At 44.2% G+C, this 19,395-nt stretch overlaps 1 protein-coding gene across 4 annotated transcripts in view; it reads left to right on the top strand.

The window, feature by feature from the left end:
* The window catches only part of LOC121079872 (SH3 domain-binding glutamic acid-rich protein-like), a 32,076-nt gene extending 25,667 nt beyond the window's left edge, over positions 1-6,409 (top strand). For all 4 annotated transcript variants that reach the window (XM_040577723.1, XM_040577708.1, XM_040577716.1 and 1 more), the window contains 3 exons: positions 2,822-2,851; positions 4,848-4,967; positions 5,905-6,409. In XM_040577723.1, coding sequence (XP_040433657.1) covers positions 2,822-2,851; positions 4,848-4,925 — 108 coding nt within the window. In that variant the 3' untranslated portion in view covers positions 4,926-4,967; positions 5,905-6,409. The remainder of the gene's footprint in view (positions 1-2,821; positions 2,852-4,847; positions 4,968-5,904) is intronic.
* The last annotated feature ends 12,986 nt before the right edge of the window (positions 6,410-19,395 follow it).

Genomic DNA, 19,395 nt, shown 5'->3' on the forward strand with positions numbered 1-19,395 from the left:
AATTGCCTGGCTCTGATACCCACCTTCATTGTGCCAGAGGTGCACTAGCTCCTAGGGGAACTAAAAAGCACTTTTTCTGTTCCTGTCCCAGTCATTGTCAGAGAGGGTACTCACAACTGCAGGCCACGAGGTATTAGTAGCTCATGCCAAGGATGAACAAAAAAACATCTTTCATCCTGTTCTACTGCCCACTTCCCATGTCACATAGGACAAATCACTTCAGTGACGTGGCATCTGTCTGCCTTGCCACAGTTCATTGTAATTAGCACTTCTGTATGGATGGCATGAATCATTCTTTAGAAATTTTGGTATTTTCATTCACTACGGTGAGCATGCAAAGGACTAGTTTAGAAGAGAAGAATAACTTCGAGGTAACTACAGTGAGATGAATTCTGTCTTTTGTGTCTGAATCTCATTTTTTCCCCTGCAAAAGAGAGCTAGAATAACATTTCCTTACCTGGCCAGGGTTTTATGAAGGCAAATACATTTAAAGATTATGAGACTGCCGTTGGAGTATCTCCATTGGATGTTGGGCCCTAAAGGACACATCAATGCAGTATTTTTAGTATTTCCCTCTCCTCTCATTGTGCAGCCCAGCACGTCTTGTTTGACCACTTGACCACACTGAATAGATGTTTTCTGTTTGCTCTACCCACCGATGTTTTATTTTATTTATTTATTTTTCTTCTGGCTTATTAAAAGTTGGTCTCTGTGTATCATGTTCTGAAAGGGTGACCTTTTTATCAGTGGCCCATGGCGTTTTGCAGCCACACACTTTCATTTTTTGAACTGTAGTCATGTCCTTTTTGGAATGTCAACTTATTTTCAGAGACTCTCAGATCACATTGGGGCAATGTAAATAAACATCACAATTTTATGTTCTGCTTCTGAATTAATATATCGATGTGAAATTATTTGTGGCATTTTGGCCTTATTTAGCACTCTATTTCAAGCAAGGTTAAAAACGACTCTCCTGTGTAGGGCGTAACCCAGCCTGCTTTTCTCCAGTGACTCTGCAAGAGAATTGCAAGTGCTATGGAAAAATTCTAGAAGACTCTTGGCAATGTGAAGGTATCTCAGTCTTCTCAGTCTTTGCCAATGAACATATGACAGATGACAAAATTTACTGTGGCTCTCGCAATTGTGGAGCCACACGGAGGTCCCAGGTTTCAGAAGGCTTCTCCAAAGCCTCAGTGGCAGGGCTGGTAACCGGTGGCCAGTGTGGGTCCATGTGGAGGCTGCACCCCTCCCCTGCTGCTTCTGCTGCCCTTGCTGGGAGAAGCAGGAGTTCAGAAGCCCCATCTCTGTCTCAGGCAGGTAGGACTCTGGGAAAGACAGTGAGAGACCCTAACCCTCTGGAAAACAAATTTCTTCCATCAGAAGCTGCTTCCTGGAAGCAGAAGGAATAAGTGCACAGTGCAACAGGTTGTTCTTCACGCACCTCACGTTAGACCTGCCAGCAGCTTTTCAGACTGCCTAGGATTCAGGAGCTCCAGCTCCTCATTCAAATGTGTGTCCAGGAAAGCCCAGAGCAGATGTTGAAATAGAAAGTCCCTTACACAGGGACTGTAGTAAAGGACAGGAACAGCTCTCAGTCTGTGTTGCCAAGGGACAGGTGCACTTGGATTTCTTTTGATTATAATTTCTTTCTCACTTTAAACCTGTTGCATTCTTTCCTTCCCTAATCACTTCATCAAGCTTACCCTTCTTAATAATTAGGACATCCCCCTAATCTTTTTTTTTTTTTTTTTTTTCATTCCTAATGCCGCAGAGATGGAGAAGGTTGAGGAACCAATTTGCTTGGATATAGTGCCCCTTTCCCCTACTTTGTTTGTCCTTTCATTTTTGAGTTTTTGGAGGAAAAGGTTGTGACATTCTATGCACTTATTTTTCTTTATTTTTACTATATGATTTTAACTTTAGTTTTTAGCTTGGGGGGGTAGAATCTTTTTTAAAGTGGCGTCCCAGTTAAATCAGTTTGTGGTACAGATTAGGCTCACTTCAGGGCAGAATTATTTTAGAAACATGTTCAAAAATCATATTAAAATGCAAGTCTGTATCCTGTCTCCATAATTCCCCAGGCCATATATAAACCCTGGCACTGCAGCTCACTTCCTTATCTCAACTCATTCTGTGTAAAGTTGTAACAACTGCTCACACCTCCTGCATGGTGCCGCTGCATTTGCCCTTTCTCTTCGAATTTTTGAGAAAGATTAGCTCTTCTCTCCAACAGTCGGCTTGGTATCTAACATCAAATATCATTCACTGTACATTTATACTTTCTCTCTTTTATCCCTCTTCTCTTCACCACTTTGTCTCGATCTACAGTCCAAAGCCAGTCTGTAGTATTTTTTATTCCTCAGTACTGTTGAGCCAAGGCATCTGTTCCAGCCTACAACAGTTAACAGTATTGCAAGCCAGATCCTGAGACACAATATATAACACAGATAGATCTCTGTATAATTCTGATTTAACTTTGATTTTGAAGACCAGCTAATTACCACCACCACCACCACCCAATGAAAAAGCAAACAAAACTCAAGCTCTAATGCTTTGCTTGCAAATGACGCAGATTTAACTGGAAGTAATTGAGAGAAAGGGAGCTGTGTCTTAAGATTTTATGTCCCCTTTTCAAAGTAAATGCTTAGCTTAACTGTGCTTTGTGAGCTAATCTGGAGGACTTTATCCCAAAATAAATCCACTGAATTCCATGTAATTTCTGAAATTTATTGTTTACTTTCCCTGTGTTTTGCCTGTATGACCTCTGAGGTTTTCTTTTTGATCTATCTTTTAAACATTTTCTTTTGTATCTTTCACTTAGGAAAACAAGGAAGAAGATGCAGCAACAGGGGTATAGTATATTCTTTGGACATTTTGCTTTCAGTGTTTGTTTGTGTGCACTTCATTCCTTTCCAGTCTCATCAACGCTCAAAAGTTAGCAAATTCTTATTCATGAAATTGAATATACCAGTTATATATTCTGATAAGAGAAAATTATTGGTCATAACATAGTCATACTTGGTACCCAAAATAGGTCATTAATTGTTAAAAGCTGTATATTGAAGAGAAGTTGTCTTTCATGGATTCTTTAATAAAATTCACCAAGGGCTCACAAGACAGCTAGGTCTTTGGAAATCTCTAAATGACACCATGCTGATTACAGTGGTATGCTGACAGTTTAGGCAGTTCTGCCTACAAAGGGTATATATTCCTTGCCAGAGTTCATAAGGCCCAGGTACAAATCCTTATATGCTTTTCTGCTTTGCCCAGCATTGTGAGTTTATGCCTTGAATATTTCTTCAGTCTTCTCGGTAAAGCTAATTATTACTTTAGGCTGTTTTCCACTACAAGCTTGCAATTAGTGAAAGGGCACATTTAATCTTCCCACTTCCAAATGGCAATACATGCATATATACGTGGGTATACATACAGACGCCTCCTGTCAGAGTTGTGAATTGTGGGCCTGGAAGCTGAAATGGAGCTCCTGAGCCCATGGGCAGAGCGTGGAGGTTTCTGGTGGTGAGGCAGGTGAGGGCTCTGAAGGCTTGATAGTGCACCCTGACACCACTACCTCATGCTTCAAGCAAGAAAAATGCCTAGATCCTTTTGTAAAGGGTAATTGAATTCTGAACTAAAGTTGTTCATATTTTAAAAATGTTGCTTGTCTTTGAGCTTCCCAAGCTCCATTTCAAAAACAGTGAAAAAAAAATAAATCAAAGACAATTTTTCTGAGGAAAGACTCAGAAAGATAAAATATTTCACTGGAAGGAGAACTTTGGCTGACCTGTGTGGAAGTTCATATTACATTTCTGGTTTTGTAAGGAAGATCCCCTAGTGCAATAGTTTTCTCTAAAAACAACTACTCAAACCAGGATTCTGATTACAACAGGTCCATTCTCAAGCACATGTTTAAACAGGTTTTTACTTCAGTGACTCAGATATGATTCTCATACAGAAAACCTAAGTTCTGTGCTTATACACTACCAGAAGTCCTGACTGAAACTATTTATGAAATCTTTAATTGGCTGATTGTTCCGGGAGGAATTTCCCTTAATTTTTGTAATCAAAATAATAGATGTAAGTATGACATTTTTGAGATAAAACTGTTTATATTGCAAAGGGAGTGTCTTTAAGCAAGAGTTTGCCAGAAGAGAAGGAACAGAGAAGACTACAGTGCCATTTTTGTTATTTATTTTTTTTTCAGAGTAGGACTATACTTTAAAGCTTCGTTTGCTAGCTACTAAAAAACAGTAAACACAGACGTAACATCTCTGTTCTACAAATGCTACCATTCAGATGACTGTTCATTTAGTTTACTGAAGGAAAGGGCTATTGCCTCTAACTTGTGCCTTTTCTTCTTTATAAAACAAAGAGAAAAAAAGTACTTTAGAAACAGAAATAAAGCCTTGTTATCTGTCTCCAGATAATTTTTGGATTATTTGGGAGTTTAGTTCCTGTGCCATGAATCTTTATTTGTTTACTCCAAGAAAACATCTAATTCCAAATACATTGAACTCTTTGCCATATTTACATATATTTCATATTATCATTTTAATCCTGACCATCTATTTACAACTTAACTATGAACTGTGTTCTAACCTATCTCAGAAGAGGATTCTTATATTCCTTTTCTTGCCTATTAACTGCACAAGGCTAGAGCTGTGGCATGTTAAGAATAAAGACTCCATGCATCACTCTACTGTTCTATTTTTTAAGCTTTATTAAGATTGATTTTGCTAGAAACATAGCAGTTGCAAAGGCAGAGCTCTGCATTTCAAGACTGTTTATTTTCCTTTAATTCCTAATAGTTCAACTACAACTCTTTTGTTTAAAAAAAAAAAAAAAAGGAGGAAGAAAAGCAAGAAGAAGAAAAGCAAGAAGAAGGAGAAGAAAAGGAAGAGGTGGAGGAGCAAGAAGAGTCTTAGTACACTTCCTTAAGACACATTCTTTCTTGAACAGGTTTTCAGGTAACTATTAAGATTTCCAGCACAGTTTCTAAATCTTCTAAAAGAAACATCAACTTGAAAATTTTGTGTATGTTGTTATATGCAATGCCTGCAATACAAGAATGGAAAGAAATTACCAAAACCATACATATGCCCTAGTTGTCCAACTGGCAGGCCATATGTACACTTTTCTGCTTATTCATTGCAGCTTCTCTTTTACCTCAGGTAAGAATTCATCTCTCTCCTCTTTCTAATTTCACTGACACTTTTAAGAGCTTCATGTTTCAAAAGAAGTGCTCCCTCAGATGTAGTTGAACTTAGTCAACATGCTCAAAAAACATTAATGGGGAAGGGTGAAGAACCTGACCAGAAGTATGACACACTACAATCTATTAACTATGATTGCTTAGAAACTGGGCCAAAAGTGACTTTAAAAACTCAAAACAGGAAGCATCTGGGAGGCACAATTTGTACCCATACAGATGTACAAGCATCCAGCATAGCTCGTTTTGTCAGAACAGGTTTTAATCTTCAGATTTCCTTCTTCCTTCTACTGTCTCATCTCCTGTGCACAGAAATAAAGATCAAACAATCTCTTATTAGGGAAAAAAATATTCATCTACATGAGAGTTGGAATTTCCAGCAGATTTTCCTCTGGGTGGTGGGACACCCTCCTGACTGCAGTCACAAGGTGTTATAAGCTTTTTCTAGAACTGGTGGCTTTCCCAGCTAACTCTGTTTCTGAGTTAACTGCCATAGGTTTCAGCAAACGTGCTGACACCGATGTGAGACCTAGTGCCTCAACAGGACAGAAAAGGTCAGCTCTTCCACACTGCCTCTCCCAGATCTGGGCCTGTTTCATGGAAATTAATTCAGCCTAATGCTGTCCAGTGTTCAGATATGTAAAGTCACAGAAGGAATGCTAAACTCTGCTCTACTTTTCCTTATTTTTGTTCAGGAAGCACAAACTGGAGCAGCCCTACCAAAGAAAAAATCACCCTCTCAAGCAAACTGTCACTACCTTTCACACCTGTATACATGTGAACATATAAATATGTAGCAGCAAAGATGCCACCCTATCCTACCTGCGGCCTTTATATATATATTTGGTATTACAATTGCTTGTTAAAATGGGTCGTCTTATATCTGACTGATGATATTTCAGTTGATTGTTATATGTTGGAATAGAATTGTCCTTGTCATATTTTAGATTGTAAGCTCCTCAGGGCAAGAACCATGTCTTTCTCCATGTTTATGTACTTCCAAACACACTGCTGCCACTCAGCAGATAACTGCACTCACACAAGTGATGTTGTATTCAGAGAAAATGAAATTCAGCACTGAAAACTACAAAGAGGCTTCCTGCATGCAACCTATGAGTCACTTCTTCCCCAACTGACTTTTGAAAATGATTAAGATTTCCATTGTACAGCAGTTTAAATAAATATTTTCTGTCACATCTACTCTCTGTCTGTAAAAAGTATTAATTCAGTCCTAGAAAGCTCCACCAGCATCTGTAAAATTATGTTTTCTCCATCATTAGAGTTTTAGTTTATACAGTTTTTCACCTTGCCTCATGTTCCTGCTAATGTTTCTGGTGCTGTGTATACATTTACCTGAGTCCCAAAGGATGTACAAAATACATGAGCAGACTCCTTTCTCACCAGAGAGGCAGAAACAGATCAGGCATGATCAGAAGCTCATACAAAATAAGAGAAGAAAATAAGGTACTTTCTTCCCCTCTTACATGGTTGAACTAGGGTTAATATATTTATTTAGGACATGGAGAGCACAGGTGTTTATCCTATCTTTGTTTATGAAGGCATCAGCAGCCCACCTGCAGAAGACCCTAGCCACAAAGATACATGATCTTCTTTGTAGGAAAGAGACGTCCCAGCCTTGTCACTTTTCACGGATAGATCTGTATTCACTGGGTCGGAGAGGCAGAGAAAATTAATTCAGATTTGTGTTCTAACTGTTAGGTAGAAGTTCACCAAGCAGGATGGAGCTTGGATTTCATCCCCTTGTCCAATTACTTGCTAGGAGATTTATAATAACTGCTTACAGGGGAAGTGAGAGGATAAAAAGTACTTATTGCCCAAGTAGCCCATAGCTACACACCCAAAGGAACCATAACTTTGTGTTTAACTCTGATCCAGAAGAGGCTGGCTTTTTGAACAGAGATTTCCAGTGCTGTGTGTGAGCACTTTAAAAATAACAGAACAAATTAGGTAGAAGAAAAAAATGGGGAGGTTTCCTGAACTGCTTGAGCGGGTCCATTTGTTTGTTCAGGATACATCTAAAGTCTGCAGAGCGCTGGGAGGGGAAAGATGGGTAAGCAGTTCTCTGCCCACGCTGTTCTTATGCTTGTAGGTGATGCGGAGCTCAGAGCTGCCAGCTGCAGCGAGGGAAGGACCTTGGAGCCCTCACTGACAGCTCACCAAAATCATCAGCTCAACCTGCAGCAGCAGCAAAGACCCAGCAAAACGCTGGATGCCATCAGGAGACAGCATGACTCTGTTGTCATCTAAAGCCTTGCTGAGTTGACATCTTGAGCATTTTGTGCTGTCTGGGCTCTGCGTTTCGGGGAAGATGTGGTGATATAAGTGGTACAAAGAAAACAACAAAACATCTCGAGAGAATGGAGCAGCTGCTCCACAAGGAGACTAAAAAGACTCTTATATTTTGAGAGGAAGCCAAGGCATTTAGAAACTCATAAAGGCACTGAATAAGATGAATGCAGAACTGCTAGTCAAAAAATACTGCAACACTGTAAAGAAAATCAGTATACACAGCTAGGATGCACAATGAAATTAGCAAACCAGTGTGCGAGACACAAAAGAGAGGGCTTTTTTAGACTGTGGGTAGTGGACTTTTACAATTTGCTGTCACAGGAAGTTATGGAGACACCTGGAAATACAGAGTCACCCTGGAAATGAGATAAACCCGACACAGTGAGCTCGTGCTGTGTGACAACCTGCACATTTGCAGTAGCCTCGTTGCATCCCGGGCTGCAGAGCTTCGTGCAGCTGATGTCCCCATAGGCTCTGCCTTCCCCCTGCTGTGGTGCAGAGCCAAGAGCCCCAGCGTACCCAGTCCACTGGGCAGACATGACAGCTTCAGTCGTGAAACAAAACGACCACACCTCACATATCCAGGTATTACTTTTTAAGGCAGAAATACGGCAACCATCTTCTTGAGAGTGCATAATCTGGCAAGGCCCTCAGGGAATGTGAGGAATGCTAAGCCTCACCTACAGACGCAGTGCACTGACCCAGTCCTAGGACACTCTCAGTGCCTAGTGAGAAAGCCAGCGGTGCACAGCCGTACCTACCAAACAGACCCTCGGGGCTTTCCTTGGGATAACACTTTTTAGCATTTGCTGATCGTCTTTTCTGCCTGACGAAAGGAGGTTGTGAGTATGCAAAGGATAAACTCACTGAAAGCCAGCTGCTGCTCTGCAGGAGTGCCCTGTGATTTTAGCCCTAATGCTACTTCTGCTTGCGTAAGCTTAACACTTTCTGCTTTTCTAACAGCAAAAATACGTGAGCTAATGAATTAGATGCAATAGAAAACATACTGTCTGCATTATTCTATCATTTATTTTTTACTGGGAGAAAATAACCCCAGCTGGGTAGCAGGGACTGCCTGACACTGCATCTCACTGTGGATGCAAAATCATTTCTGGTGAACCACAGTTAAACACAAAACAGCATGCTGCTTTTGGTGACACTTAGGTATGTAGAGTATTTTCCTCAGTGATTGATGCTAGAAACATCTAGTATACTGAAACAAGCTAACATTAGAAAGGTTTCAAGCTGTGCTTCCTACAGACCCATGCATGCCATGGGGTGGTGGCTGTTTGCACTTTAAATTAATTGATTGCCAAATTTAACAGACTGATGAAATACGAAAAAAATGACAAGTATCATCACAAAGTACCTGGGCAGATATGGCTACTCAATGGCTTGTTTTCCAGGAAAATGAGTATTAGGGGCTTCAGTCTGTTGCTAGTACTGTAGGGGGTTGAATTACAGGTCCAGAAGGCAACCCGTGCCATGCTTTCTCTTGCATGAGAGCACTTTTGAGACACCAAATTGTGTAAGAGGTTTTCTCCTGAGAAAACTCTAAGGGAAATTTATTACAGAGAAACGAAACTACTTGGTAGTTCTGGCAACACTGTGCTAGCCTTCAGTGTGTGTTTCTGGACACATTTCCAGCCCCCTTGTCTGTTCACCTGCCTCCCATCTAATAATGCTTGCTAATAGTCTTCTGTGTGCTGTGAGAATATCAGTGTTAAAGGAGATAAGCTATTTATCGGCATCCTTTGACAACTTCAGAAAGATGGAGATACACTTGACAAACAATCTGGGAAGCTGAAAATTCGACAGAGTAATTTGTCCAGAAGACAGATTGAAAGTTTATGGTTTGATGTCAAATATCTCGAAGAATGAGGACTGTTCCTGCAGTCACACAGTCATTGCCATGCACACAGCAAACAAGGGAAACATCAACACTCAGCTGAGACTCTCATCCTTAATGAGTTACTGTCTCCTTTTTGCTCACGGGAAAATAAATTGCAGAGGTTGGATGATGTGCTTCATGCCACAGGTCAAGGATACCAGAGTCCAAATTAGATGTGGACTACCTGGTGTGTATCTGCCTGCTTCACAACATATAGCACACATGGTTTGAAGTAGGAGGGAGCTGTGCAATCCTTACCTCAGAGGGACTACAGATGAATCTGAGAACACCGGGACCTGCATTATGGTGACCACAGCTTCACTGAGGAAAAGTATCCTTCACTTTCAGGATGCTTTGCAAGAAATAAAGTTGTCATGACAGTAAACAAGTTTAAGAGAAGTTGAGTTTTGATACCAGCCTGTCCAAAAACATTTTGGACCACAGACTGTCCAATTAACTTCCTTACACTTTACCTTCCCTGTGAAAGCAAAAAAAATTACTGTTACAGAAAATTTATGGGCATAAAATCAAAGTATCAATATGTCAATCAGAAGATGGAATTATAACTGCATCTTCTTTCGTTGATAAGCTTGTATGTGTCTGAGTTATCCACTCCACATTAGAAAATACTCACTTCTACTTTTTTTTCAGTACAGTGTTACCTCACAGCTGTCATAACCACCTTCTCCTCCACATTGTATCTTCAATGCTTGCCATCACCTAACTCTACACAGCCTGCAGAATAAATGGTCAACTAAATGGTCATCAGGTGCTGCTGTGCTGGTGGCAGGGGGCGGCTCTTCGTGCTGTGCTGACTTCCAGGATGGCACCCTTGATGATTGTTGTTTTCCTATCAATGCCAATTTCCAGCCTTCTGGGGAAGTTTTTGATTTCTTTTTGACTTTGAAACTTGATGATGTTTCAGCAGAAACCCCCCAGCGTCCGCGTGGGCTCAGTGGGGCAGGGCAGAGGCAGAGATGAGCGCAGAGCAGAGCAACTGAGGGGCACCTGCTACTGCTGGCCTTAGCTTTTGGAGCCACACCACCCTGATAAAATTAGCATCCCAGGCAGCACAAGGCACACCAGCGGCTTTCTTTCTTGCTGCCCAGCCTGTACTTCCTTCTCCCACTATGGGGATAGGTTTTTTTTTTTCATTTTTGTTTTTAATTTTAGCAAAAATGAGTCACCCACACAATAAGCTCCAAAGAAACAAACAATACAAAGAGGACACATCCTCTTCCAGCATCCTCTTTAGCATCCCTCTGGCCAGGGAGGTCCACAGCAGCAGCCCCAGCTGAGAAGCATCCTCTGGTTATCCTATGTGTGTGGTTGCTAGCAGTCGAGGATGGAGCACAGATTATCAGAGTCTTTTTGGCTTCCCGTGTGCTCTAGTACTTTTCCATAAAGGTTGCAAGATCGCTGGATTTTAATGATGCGGCATGCTCTGTTAATGCTGGCTGCAGGCAACTTAAACGGGTCTGGTACCAGTGTCTATGTGCTCCTAATCAGATTTCAATGAAAGCTAGAGGCAGTGATAGAAAATGATATCCAACCTCTGGCCAGCCTGGGGCTGGTTTCAGCGAAGCAGCCGGTACATCCCATCATGGATACCTGCAGCAGCTGGAAGAAACGGCTCCAGCAGGACTGTGGGGGCCTGGACAGCCAAAATCTGCTGCCCTGGGGGCTGGACAGGATGGGGGCGAGGAAGAGAGGATCTGCAGGGATGGGTTTTGGGAACCATGCTTAGCTGATGGCCTGGCACTGGATGACGTGCTGATGAAGTTCAGCACTGGCGAGAAGCTGGGAGGTGTTGTGTGGAGGAGAACAGGGCAATGGGCCAGGCCGACAGGCCCTGAAGGATACAAACGAGGTAAAATTTGACAGTATGGAGAACCAGCATCACATGCTTTGGGGATAAATAAGATTTTCTGCTACAAGCTGGGTGCTTGTCCTGCTGGGGCTGGTCTGGGAAGAGAGGGGCTGCACATGCGTGCGGCACAGGTTCGTCTGGGAGCCAGGAGGAGCTGTAACGTGATGCAGTGGTGGCAAGGAGAAATGTGATGAGTGGATGTGCTCAGGAGCTATTTTCAGAAGCGCAGGGTATTACATACCAAGTAATGTTCCATAAGGCTGCAGCGGCACCTTCTTTGGGTATGGGGTGGTGTTTGATCCTCTGGTCCAAAAGGATGAATACACACTGGGCAATCAGGAAAAAGCTGTTCCAGATACCTGGGGCTTGCGCGGCCCAGTTTACCATAGGAGGCACCAGGGCCATGGTTGGTTCAGTCCAGCAAAATGGTGGGTGTTGAGAGTTGCTATGTGATTGGTGACAGAGAAAGGATGAAGCTGGAGAAGGAACTTGATGCAGAGAAAGGGGAATATGAATGTTCAGCAGATGCACCTGGTGCATCATGCATTGCACGTCATGGGGAACTGCATGAGAGATAAAGCAAGGAGAAGGTATGGCTGACTGTACAACAGCACATACCCAACACATAAGATGGGCTGCCTGACGTGCTGAAAAACAGGGTCTCAGCATGAATATTTCCAAAATCTGGAAATGTCTCTCACCTGAAGAGAGGAAGCAGATGGAGAGACACAAGCACGGGGAATGAGAGGCCTCCTTTACACTGCTACATGGCTTTTCTGTGCAGTGAGAGGGCCAATACTTTGCAGGACTTTGTGAGGTGGCCGGGAATTTCTCTTAAGCAGCTGTCTGCTGTTAGCAGCTGGGGTTTCATGGGTGGAAATCTGCCTGTGGTGCTACCATCGTGTCAGATGTGGCTCCAGAGAGTGAGCTCAGGCAGTGCAATATATCTGGTAATGCATTAGTGGTATGTTTTTTCACCCGTAGAGATCTCAGCCTGACTGTTGCTATTCCTAATGTCAGTACCACCATCTTCCCCCAAGTGACTCATGCAGAAACCACAGGTATCTCGGTGCATGATGTCTTGAAGGTGCATGTTGAAGCCTCGTCACTGCTGTTTGAACAGCTCGAGGGCCTGGCAGACACTTGATCCCTGTCAGCCTCAGCAGGTGGGCTTCAGAAATGCCCGGGGAGATAATCCCTGTCGAGGCGATCAGTCTCTTTGGGTTACAGAGGGGCCCGTCCTGCGGTCACCGCGGGGTCCGCTGGCGCTGCAGGAGCTGGCAGCCGGCTTTATCGCCGTGGCTGGAGTGAAGGTCAGCCGCTTTCAGAGGATGGTGCCTCGGCCTGCCCTTTGTGCTCCCAAATTAGAGGTGAGGCCTGGGGCAGGCTCCCCGTGTTGGGGCAGGGCGTAGCACGGGAGGCCAGGCAGCGGCTCCTGCCATGGGATGGGGGCTGCAGTGGGGCAGCCGCTGCTACCTAAGAGCCAGCTCCTGGCACCTGCTGTGCCGTGGCAGAAGTGGCATGGAGCAGGAACGGAGCATTTGATCCTGCACCATCAATGACAGACCAGTCGCTTGCCTCTGAAGCTGTTGGTCTGGCCCCTCTTGCTGTATCCTGAACCTACAAGTCCTCGGGGCTGGCTTGAGCCATTGTCTTGCTTGCCTTGATTTTGTGGCTGATGGTAACGAAAACTTACTGCCCAATGTGGGAATTGTTTTTGGTGCTGAGGGAAATAAGGAAGAAGAAGGATGCTTGCTGTTTTCTACAGGGTAGCAATGGAGGGTGCAATGGCTGTCTTGCAAAGTGGGGAGGGAAGTGATAGATGATGCTAAGGAAGTCACTTCATATTAATGTGCTGTGCTCTAAGTGCATTGCAGAGGGTGTGTGTTAACCTTCAAGATATAGCAGAGAAGTGCAGTGTGTACCTATTTAAAGTTTCTGAGCTATCTATGTTCAGCCATTAAAAATCTTCTTAGACATCTGAGAACATGCATCAATTTTTTATTTTTACTTTTAGCCCCAAGTGTCTTTTCCTATCGTAACCAGTAGCATGGCTTCATGACTACCTCCAGGACCACAAGTGCAACACCACGCACTGATGAGTTTGGAGGAGGCTGAAGGCAGTACAGGCATTGGCACATTTCTGAGCCCAAGGACCAAGGGGGAAAACATGAGCTGGACGTGCAGAATTACCCAGAAACATTTAAATAGCCTTAGCAGAAGGTGCCTGCATCTTTGGGAGATGTGGGTGTCTGGATGTCCTTGGCAAGCAGAGCTGGGAGCCAAAGCCTGGCTGTGCTGCCCTCGCTGGGCTGTGTGTATGGGACTGCTGCACAACCCCCGTGGTGTTAATTGATGGAGTAAGATGTTAGGGGATATGCTTTGCAGTTGTTAACATGGGGACTGCTTCCAGATAAAAAGCTTTTTTCTTTCTTAATTACAACTCCATTTCCTGAATCCTGTTCAACAGGAAAGAGCAGGGAGTGGATTAAGTGGGTAAGAGAAAAAAAGGCCAGGTACATTTATTGCTCCTCTGCGTTTCATGGCATGGTGCTAAAGATGAACAAGCTCCAAACTGGCAAGTGAGGAATCAGAAATAACACAACAGTACTCAACTGGATACCGCGTGCACTCCTGAGACACCCATGTCTAACAGCTAGCTGTAGGAGGGTCAAGGGGAACAAGGGCTAAAGCCAAACCACCAGTCACGAGCACCCTGGAGGCAGACAGACCTGCGCTCCCCAGCTGCCCTTGTGCTGAGAAAAGCTGAGGGTGCAGAGGCATGGAGCAGGAGGAGCGGGGCTTTTTGGTGTCATGTTTGAGCTGCCTGCTTGGACAGGGTAAAGAAGAGAGCAGGGTCTGCTCCTGGTCCCACTGACTGCTTGCTTTATGGAGAAACTCCTAAATGAGCTCATGGTGCCCCTTGTAAAGGCAAGTGCTGTAAGCACCAGTCCAGCATATAACAATGAGGGAAGTCTCTGCCCCAAGGAGACGTGCCTTAGGAGGAAGGAGTGTTTCTCTGCTGTGTGAAGGACAGACTGAGTGCACCACTGCCCTCCGCTTGTGTCTGTCAAGCAAAAAAAGAAGAAAAGTTGGAAGCTGTTGATGTAGGAGATGTAAGGCATGAGTTAGATACCTGGAAGTCAGAGGGAAGATGGACACCCATCAATCTAGCAATAGTTACCCTCATTCATCTGGAAGAAAAAAATGGAGAAGAACCTGTACAGTTTCTTAAGTATAATATCTAAATCTCTGTGAATGTTACCTCTCTGAGGCAACAGAAAGGGTCGGAGTGCAGCAGAGCTGACCTGTAAACAGGTGGATGAGAGAGAGCAGTGCTGATTAACAGGGTTTCCCTGAAAAAAAGTAGGTGAAAGTTTGCATTTGATTTCAGAGGCTTATGTGGCAAGGCTTTATACATCCATTACAGGTTTTTAAAGAAACAAGTGTTCGCTGAATGGCCTTTTTTTCCTCCAGGGAAAAACACGTTTCACTTCTTGAAATTCTGTTTTAAACCAAGCGGGAACATTTCAAAAAGGAATGATGTCAAAAATTATTCCATTTGTGTTGAGCTTTCAGGAGAACTTTTTTTTCTGAATTTTAAATCTCGTTAAAAGTAATATTGGGCCAGATTTCCCTTGAGTCCTGTCCATTGCTGTGTCTGACAGTAAGTTAGCTTAGTGCATTCAGCTGGATTTGCAGCATTTTGCTGCAGAAAAATAGTGTAGGAGCCACTTCTGCTGGTGCTGCAGTACCCCGGTGCTTTTTTTAAAGAAACCCCTGGCTCAGACCAAAACCACCTGCTGGGGTGCACTTGATCCATTAGGGCAAACACATAACAAAGCACCTGATTTCTCAGTCAGCTTTAAACTCATCGAACAACATCATACACTGGGGCTGGCTATACATAGCACCTGCTGGGATGGGCAGTTGCCCAGGAGGTAGGCTCACCCTGCCTCTGGACTGTCCCCGTGGACTGCTGTTTTTTTAAATGTGAAAGCTTTGGTATACTTGGTTTTGATCCAAATGAACAGAAACTTTCCTGTTGACAGCCTTCATTTTGAGCCAGATCAAAAGTATGCTCTTTGGATACATTCCCCTTGGCATTTGCTCTCTTGCTGGCCCAGCAGAGAAACAGGCTGATAATAAATAAATAAGTAAGAAACTGCATTAAACTCAGTAGCTCGGAGGGATCCATTTGTCAGAGGCACAACTGAGGGGTCGGCTTTCTAGTACCGCAGCCAAGCTCCATCCAAGGCTTCATCCCCAGCCACGTACCCGATAATGGTGCTCGGATCAATCAGCACTGAGAAAATGCTTGCAGGCAGATGGGTCAGAGGGGAAGGAGTGGGGGCCATGCCAAACCTGCTTCTCAATCATTTTTTCCTCAGGATCACACCTCTGCCTGGTGGCATGGTGACGTCTGGATGCCTACCTGGGCAACCTGCTCTAGGGAACCTGCTTTGGCAGGGGGATTGGACCCGGTGATCTCTTGAGGTCCCTTCCAACCCCTACAATTCTGTGATTCTGTGATTCCCCGGGGACCTGGCATCCTGGTCTCTCCGTTTCTTATCATCTTCTGGATGCTCACAAGTCTATGGCAGAAGGAGAACGTCTTCCTGATCAGGATGGGACCAGAAGGCAGGCAGTGGATGCACAGAAGGCCGGGTGGCGGAGCCACAACCTCTGGTGCAGAACAAAAGCAAACCCTCCACGTCTGCCCCGAGTCAGGCAGTGGGCTTGGGAGCAGAAATCCCTTCCTGAAAGGAAATCATGGAGCAAGGCACACACTTTGTGGGTTTGCAGCCATTCTGGCCCAGTCTCCTGTAGCTGATCAGGACAGTGTTTCAGTGTCTTTGTTTTGTAGTTTTTTTTTTTATTTTATTTTATTTCTTTTCTTTTCTTCATACTTCACTTTGGAGAAAAGCCTACAGAAACAAAAAAATAAAAAAGCTCCACATACCTCCCATTAATTACACAGTGAGCAAGGGTGAAAAAAATGCCTTTTCTTATTCCTGTCAGTTGAAGCCCTGGAGTGTGTGATTTGACTATCACCACTGTTGTAAAGCAGTGCTCAGCACCTGCTGCAAGACAGCCATGAGGAAGGACTCTTTTGGGGGACTCAGAGGGTCACAGGCTGCTGAAGCAGTGGGGCACCCCTGGCTGTGTCTCTGGAAAGAGCCCACAAGAGAGTAGCAGAAGCACAGTGTAGGAGGTTACAGTTAATGGGTCATAGAATTAGAGAATCACAGAATGGTTTGGGCCAGAAGGGACCTTAAAGACCACCTGGTTCCACCCCCTGCCATGGGCAGGGACACCTCCCACCAGACCAGGCTGCCCAAAGCCCCATCTAGCCTGGCCTTGAACGCCTCCCGGGATGGGGCACCCACAGCTTCTCTGGGCAGCCTGTGCCAGTGCCTCACCACCCTTTGAGTAAAGAATTTCCTCCTAACCTCTAATCTAAATCTCCCCTCTGTCAGTTTAAACCATTACCTTTTGTCCTACCACGAGGAAGCCTCAGAAGCCCAAACCTCCACACCACAGCCAGGATCCCATGGCCAGAGGTTGGAACCAGATGATCTTTAAGGTCCCTTCCAACCCAAGCCATTTCATGATCCCGCAGCCTACCATGCTGTGTAGACACCCACCAGGTGTAGCCCTCACCTTGACCTGTCTACCATGGAAGAAGATTGTGGGGAAAATGTTGTTCAGCTTATTAATAAGAAAATCAAAAGGCAGCTTCATTGCAGCCTACACTCTCCTTCTGAGTGAGTGTTGCTGTACATGGTGAAGGACCAAGCTCCAGACCTCAGCTGGAGGTGCTCTTTGGCTCTCAGAAGGTCTTTGTGCTTTGCAGGAAGGGATTAGACAGCAAGAGTTTCACTTAGCTAGCAAAAAATTTTTAGCAATGTATACCAAGAGAAATCAGAACATTTTACTTTTCTATATCTGAATGCAGTTCTCTTCACATATCACTAGCAGGCTTTCTTACAAAAAATGGGTAGAAGCTGGTATTAGGCACACAAACAAAATTAATGCTAAGAACACTACATACATTGTGAAGGTAAATTAGAGAAACTTTTAAATCAGTATTGGTTTATTTGAGCATTTATTGCCTTTTCTCAGTAAGTGACTTGTCCTTTTATTGATTACCTTAGCTCCTGTATGCAAAATAAGGTGTGAACTGCTGTGGGGCAACTTAAGATTTTTCCCTCTGAATGAAATTCCTATGGGAAATTATTTGTCAGAGTTTTGCATCTGACTGTTCAGTCTTTGGCATTTTCATAAATGGCTTCTTGTTATGTTGTGGTGTGCTCCGGCGGAGGTTCACGGGCCTGGGCTCAATCTGCATACAAAAATGTATGAAGAAACTGAATGAGTATAACACTTACGGTCATAGTGTGCACGTTTTTCAAATGGGATGCTTGCTTTCCATAAGCCCCCTTTAAGATGCACTTAAAACATTTTCATTCACATGCAGTGGGCCATTAGTGTATCTGCTGCAGCACTGACCCCAGCCCGGCCAAGGGAGCGTACAGTCCCCTCCCTCCCTGTCCCCATCCCTGTCCCTATCCCTGTCCCTGTCCCCATGCCACCACAGGAGCAGCTGTGCCCAGCAGAAATTAATGAAATGGGGGTATAAAAACAAGTGATGTCCTCTGTATTCCCGCATTCACCAGGCAATGTTTCGACAAGCAGATCCTGGACTGAAAATACTTTGTATTTTCTGGTTTGCCTGCAGACAGCCCCAAGCCCCGAGCTGCTGACTCCCTCGGGCACCGTGGAGAATCGGGGCAGGGCATGCAGCAGGCAGGCCAGGAGCAGGCCAGCAGAGGAGGAATGGCCCCGTGCCCGCAGGTGGCTGCGGGCAGCGATGCATGGCACAGGCCGCACAGGTAGGCGTTAGGTATTTAAGGCCTTGTTTGGACAAGTTGTGGTGAGACTTCAAGTATTTTGGTATGGTTAAGTGAGCACGACTCCCACCTTCATCTATCAGGGATGCCATTATGTAGATGAAGGTACACATATAGCGAGGTAACTGGCGTGCCTAGCCCACTGACAGGGCTTGCTCTGTCTGTCAGAGGAGCAGTTCTGCATCACTGGACTTACAATGCTATGAATATGAGGGTAGAAGCCATTTGGCTACTATACAAATCGGTTTTATTGGTACCGCTGCTCCTTGCATGAGGTTAAATTGCACTGCTATTAATGTCATTATGACAAAATTTGCCCCGAAACTTCCAACAGCAGTCCTCCTCCTGACTGAAAAAAGTCTGCACATAGATTCAATGTAGAAAAATGCTGAAAAGTTCAACTTGAAAATTGGATTTCATGTTGCATAAAGTGAATAACCTTGAAACTCCCAGTGCATCCAGTACCTCTTGCTGGTACACAGCCCGCAAACCACTCACCCTCTTCAGCTGCAAGCACTGCTCTGCTTCACCCATCTTATCAGCACATGCATTCAGAATAGCCCAAGGACATAGCTCCTATTCACTTTTTCATAATGTTAAAAAAAAAAAAAGCAACTACAAAACAACATCACAGCAAATCAAAGCTAATCCCCCACCAAACAACGGCACCTTTTGATAGGTGACTGCAGTTTGACCTTCCCTCTGCCTGCCTTGTGCCGCAGCGAGCTGCGGAAATATTACCTGTCACTTTTTAAGGGCTCTTCCAACCCAAATCACTTGTCCGAGGAGATGACAACACAGAGCCACCAGCGCAATCAGTGCTTCAAGCTCCAGTGTCCTGCTGGAAGGAGAAAGGAGCTATGGGGAGTGCTGGGGGAGATGGGCTTGGGGACAAATCTGGTTTGGAAGGCAGAGACTTTCCTTTTCCAAGCCCTCTGTGAGGCCCTCTGTGAGCTCCTCAGCCAGCTGAGCAGCATCCATGTTTTCTTTCCTTTTTTTTTTTTTTAATTTGATCTAGCCTCTTTTGATGACTAAGGGAACAGGAAGATTATAGTTTAAGTATATAATTTTCATTTGATGTGACAGGTTAAAGCTATGTGCTTTTCGAGAAGGCTGAGGATTATTTTAGTTCAACTACAATGCTGATTTGGGCCCTGACTCACTCTTTGAGAACCGATTTCATGTAGACATATGTTGACTT

The sequence above is a fragment of the Cygnus olor genome, chromosome 1, assembly GCF_009769625.2.
Source record: "Cygnus olor isolate bCygOlo1 chromosome 1, bCygOlo1.pri.v2, whole genome shotgun sequence".
Classification (NCBI taxonomy): Eukaryota; Metazoa; Chordata; class Aves; order Anseriformes; family Anatidae; genus Cygnus; species Cygnus olor.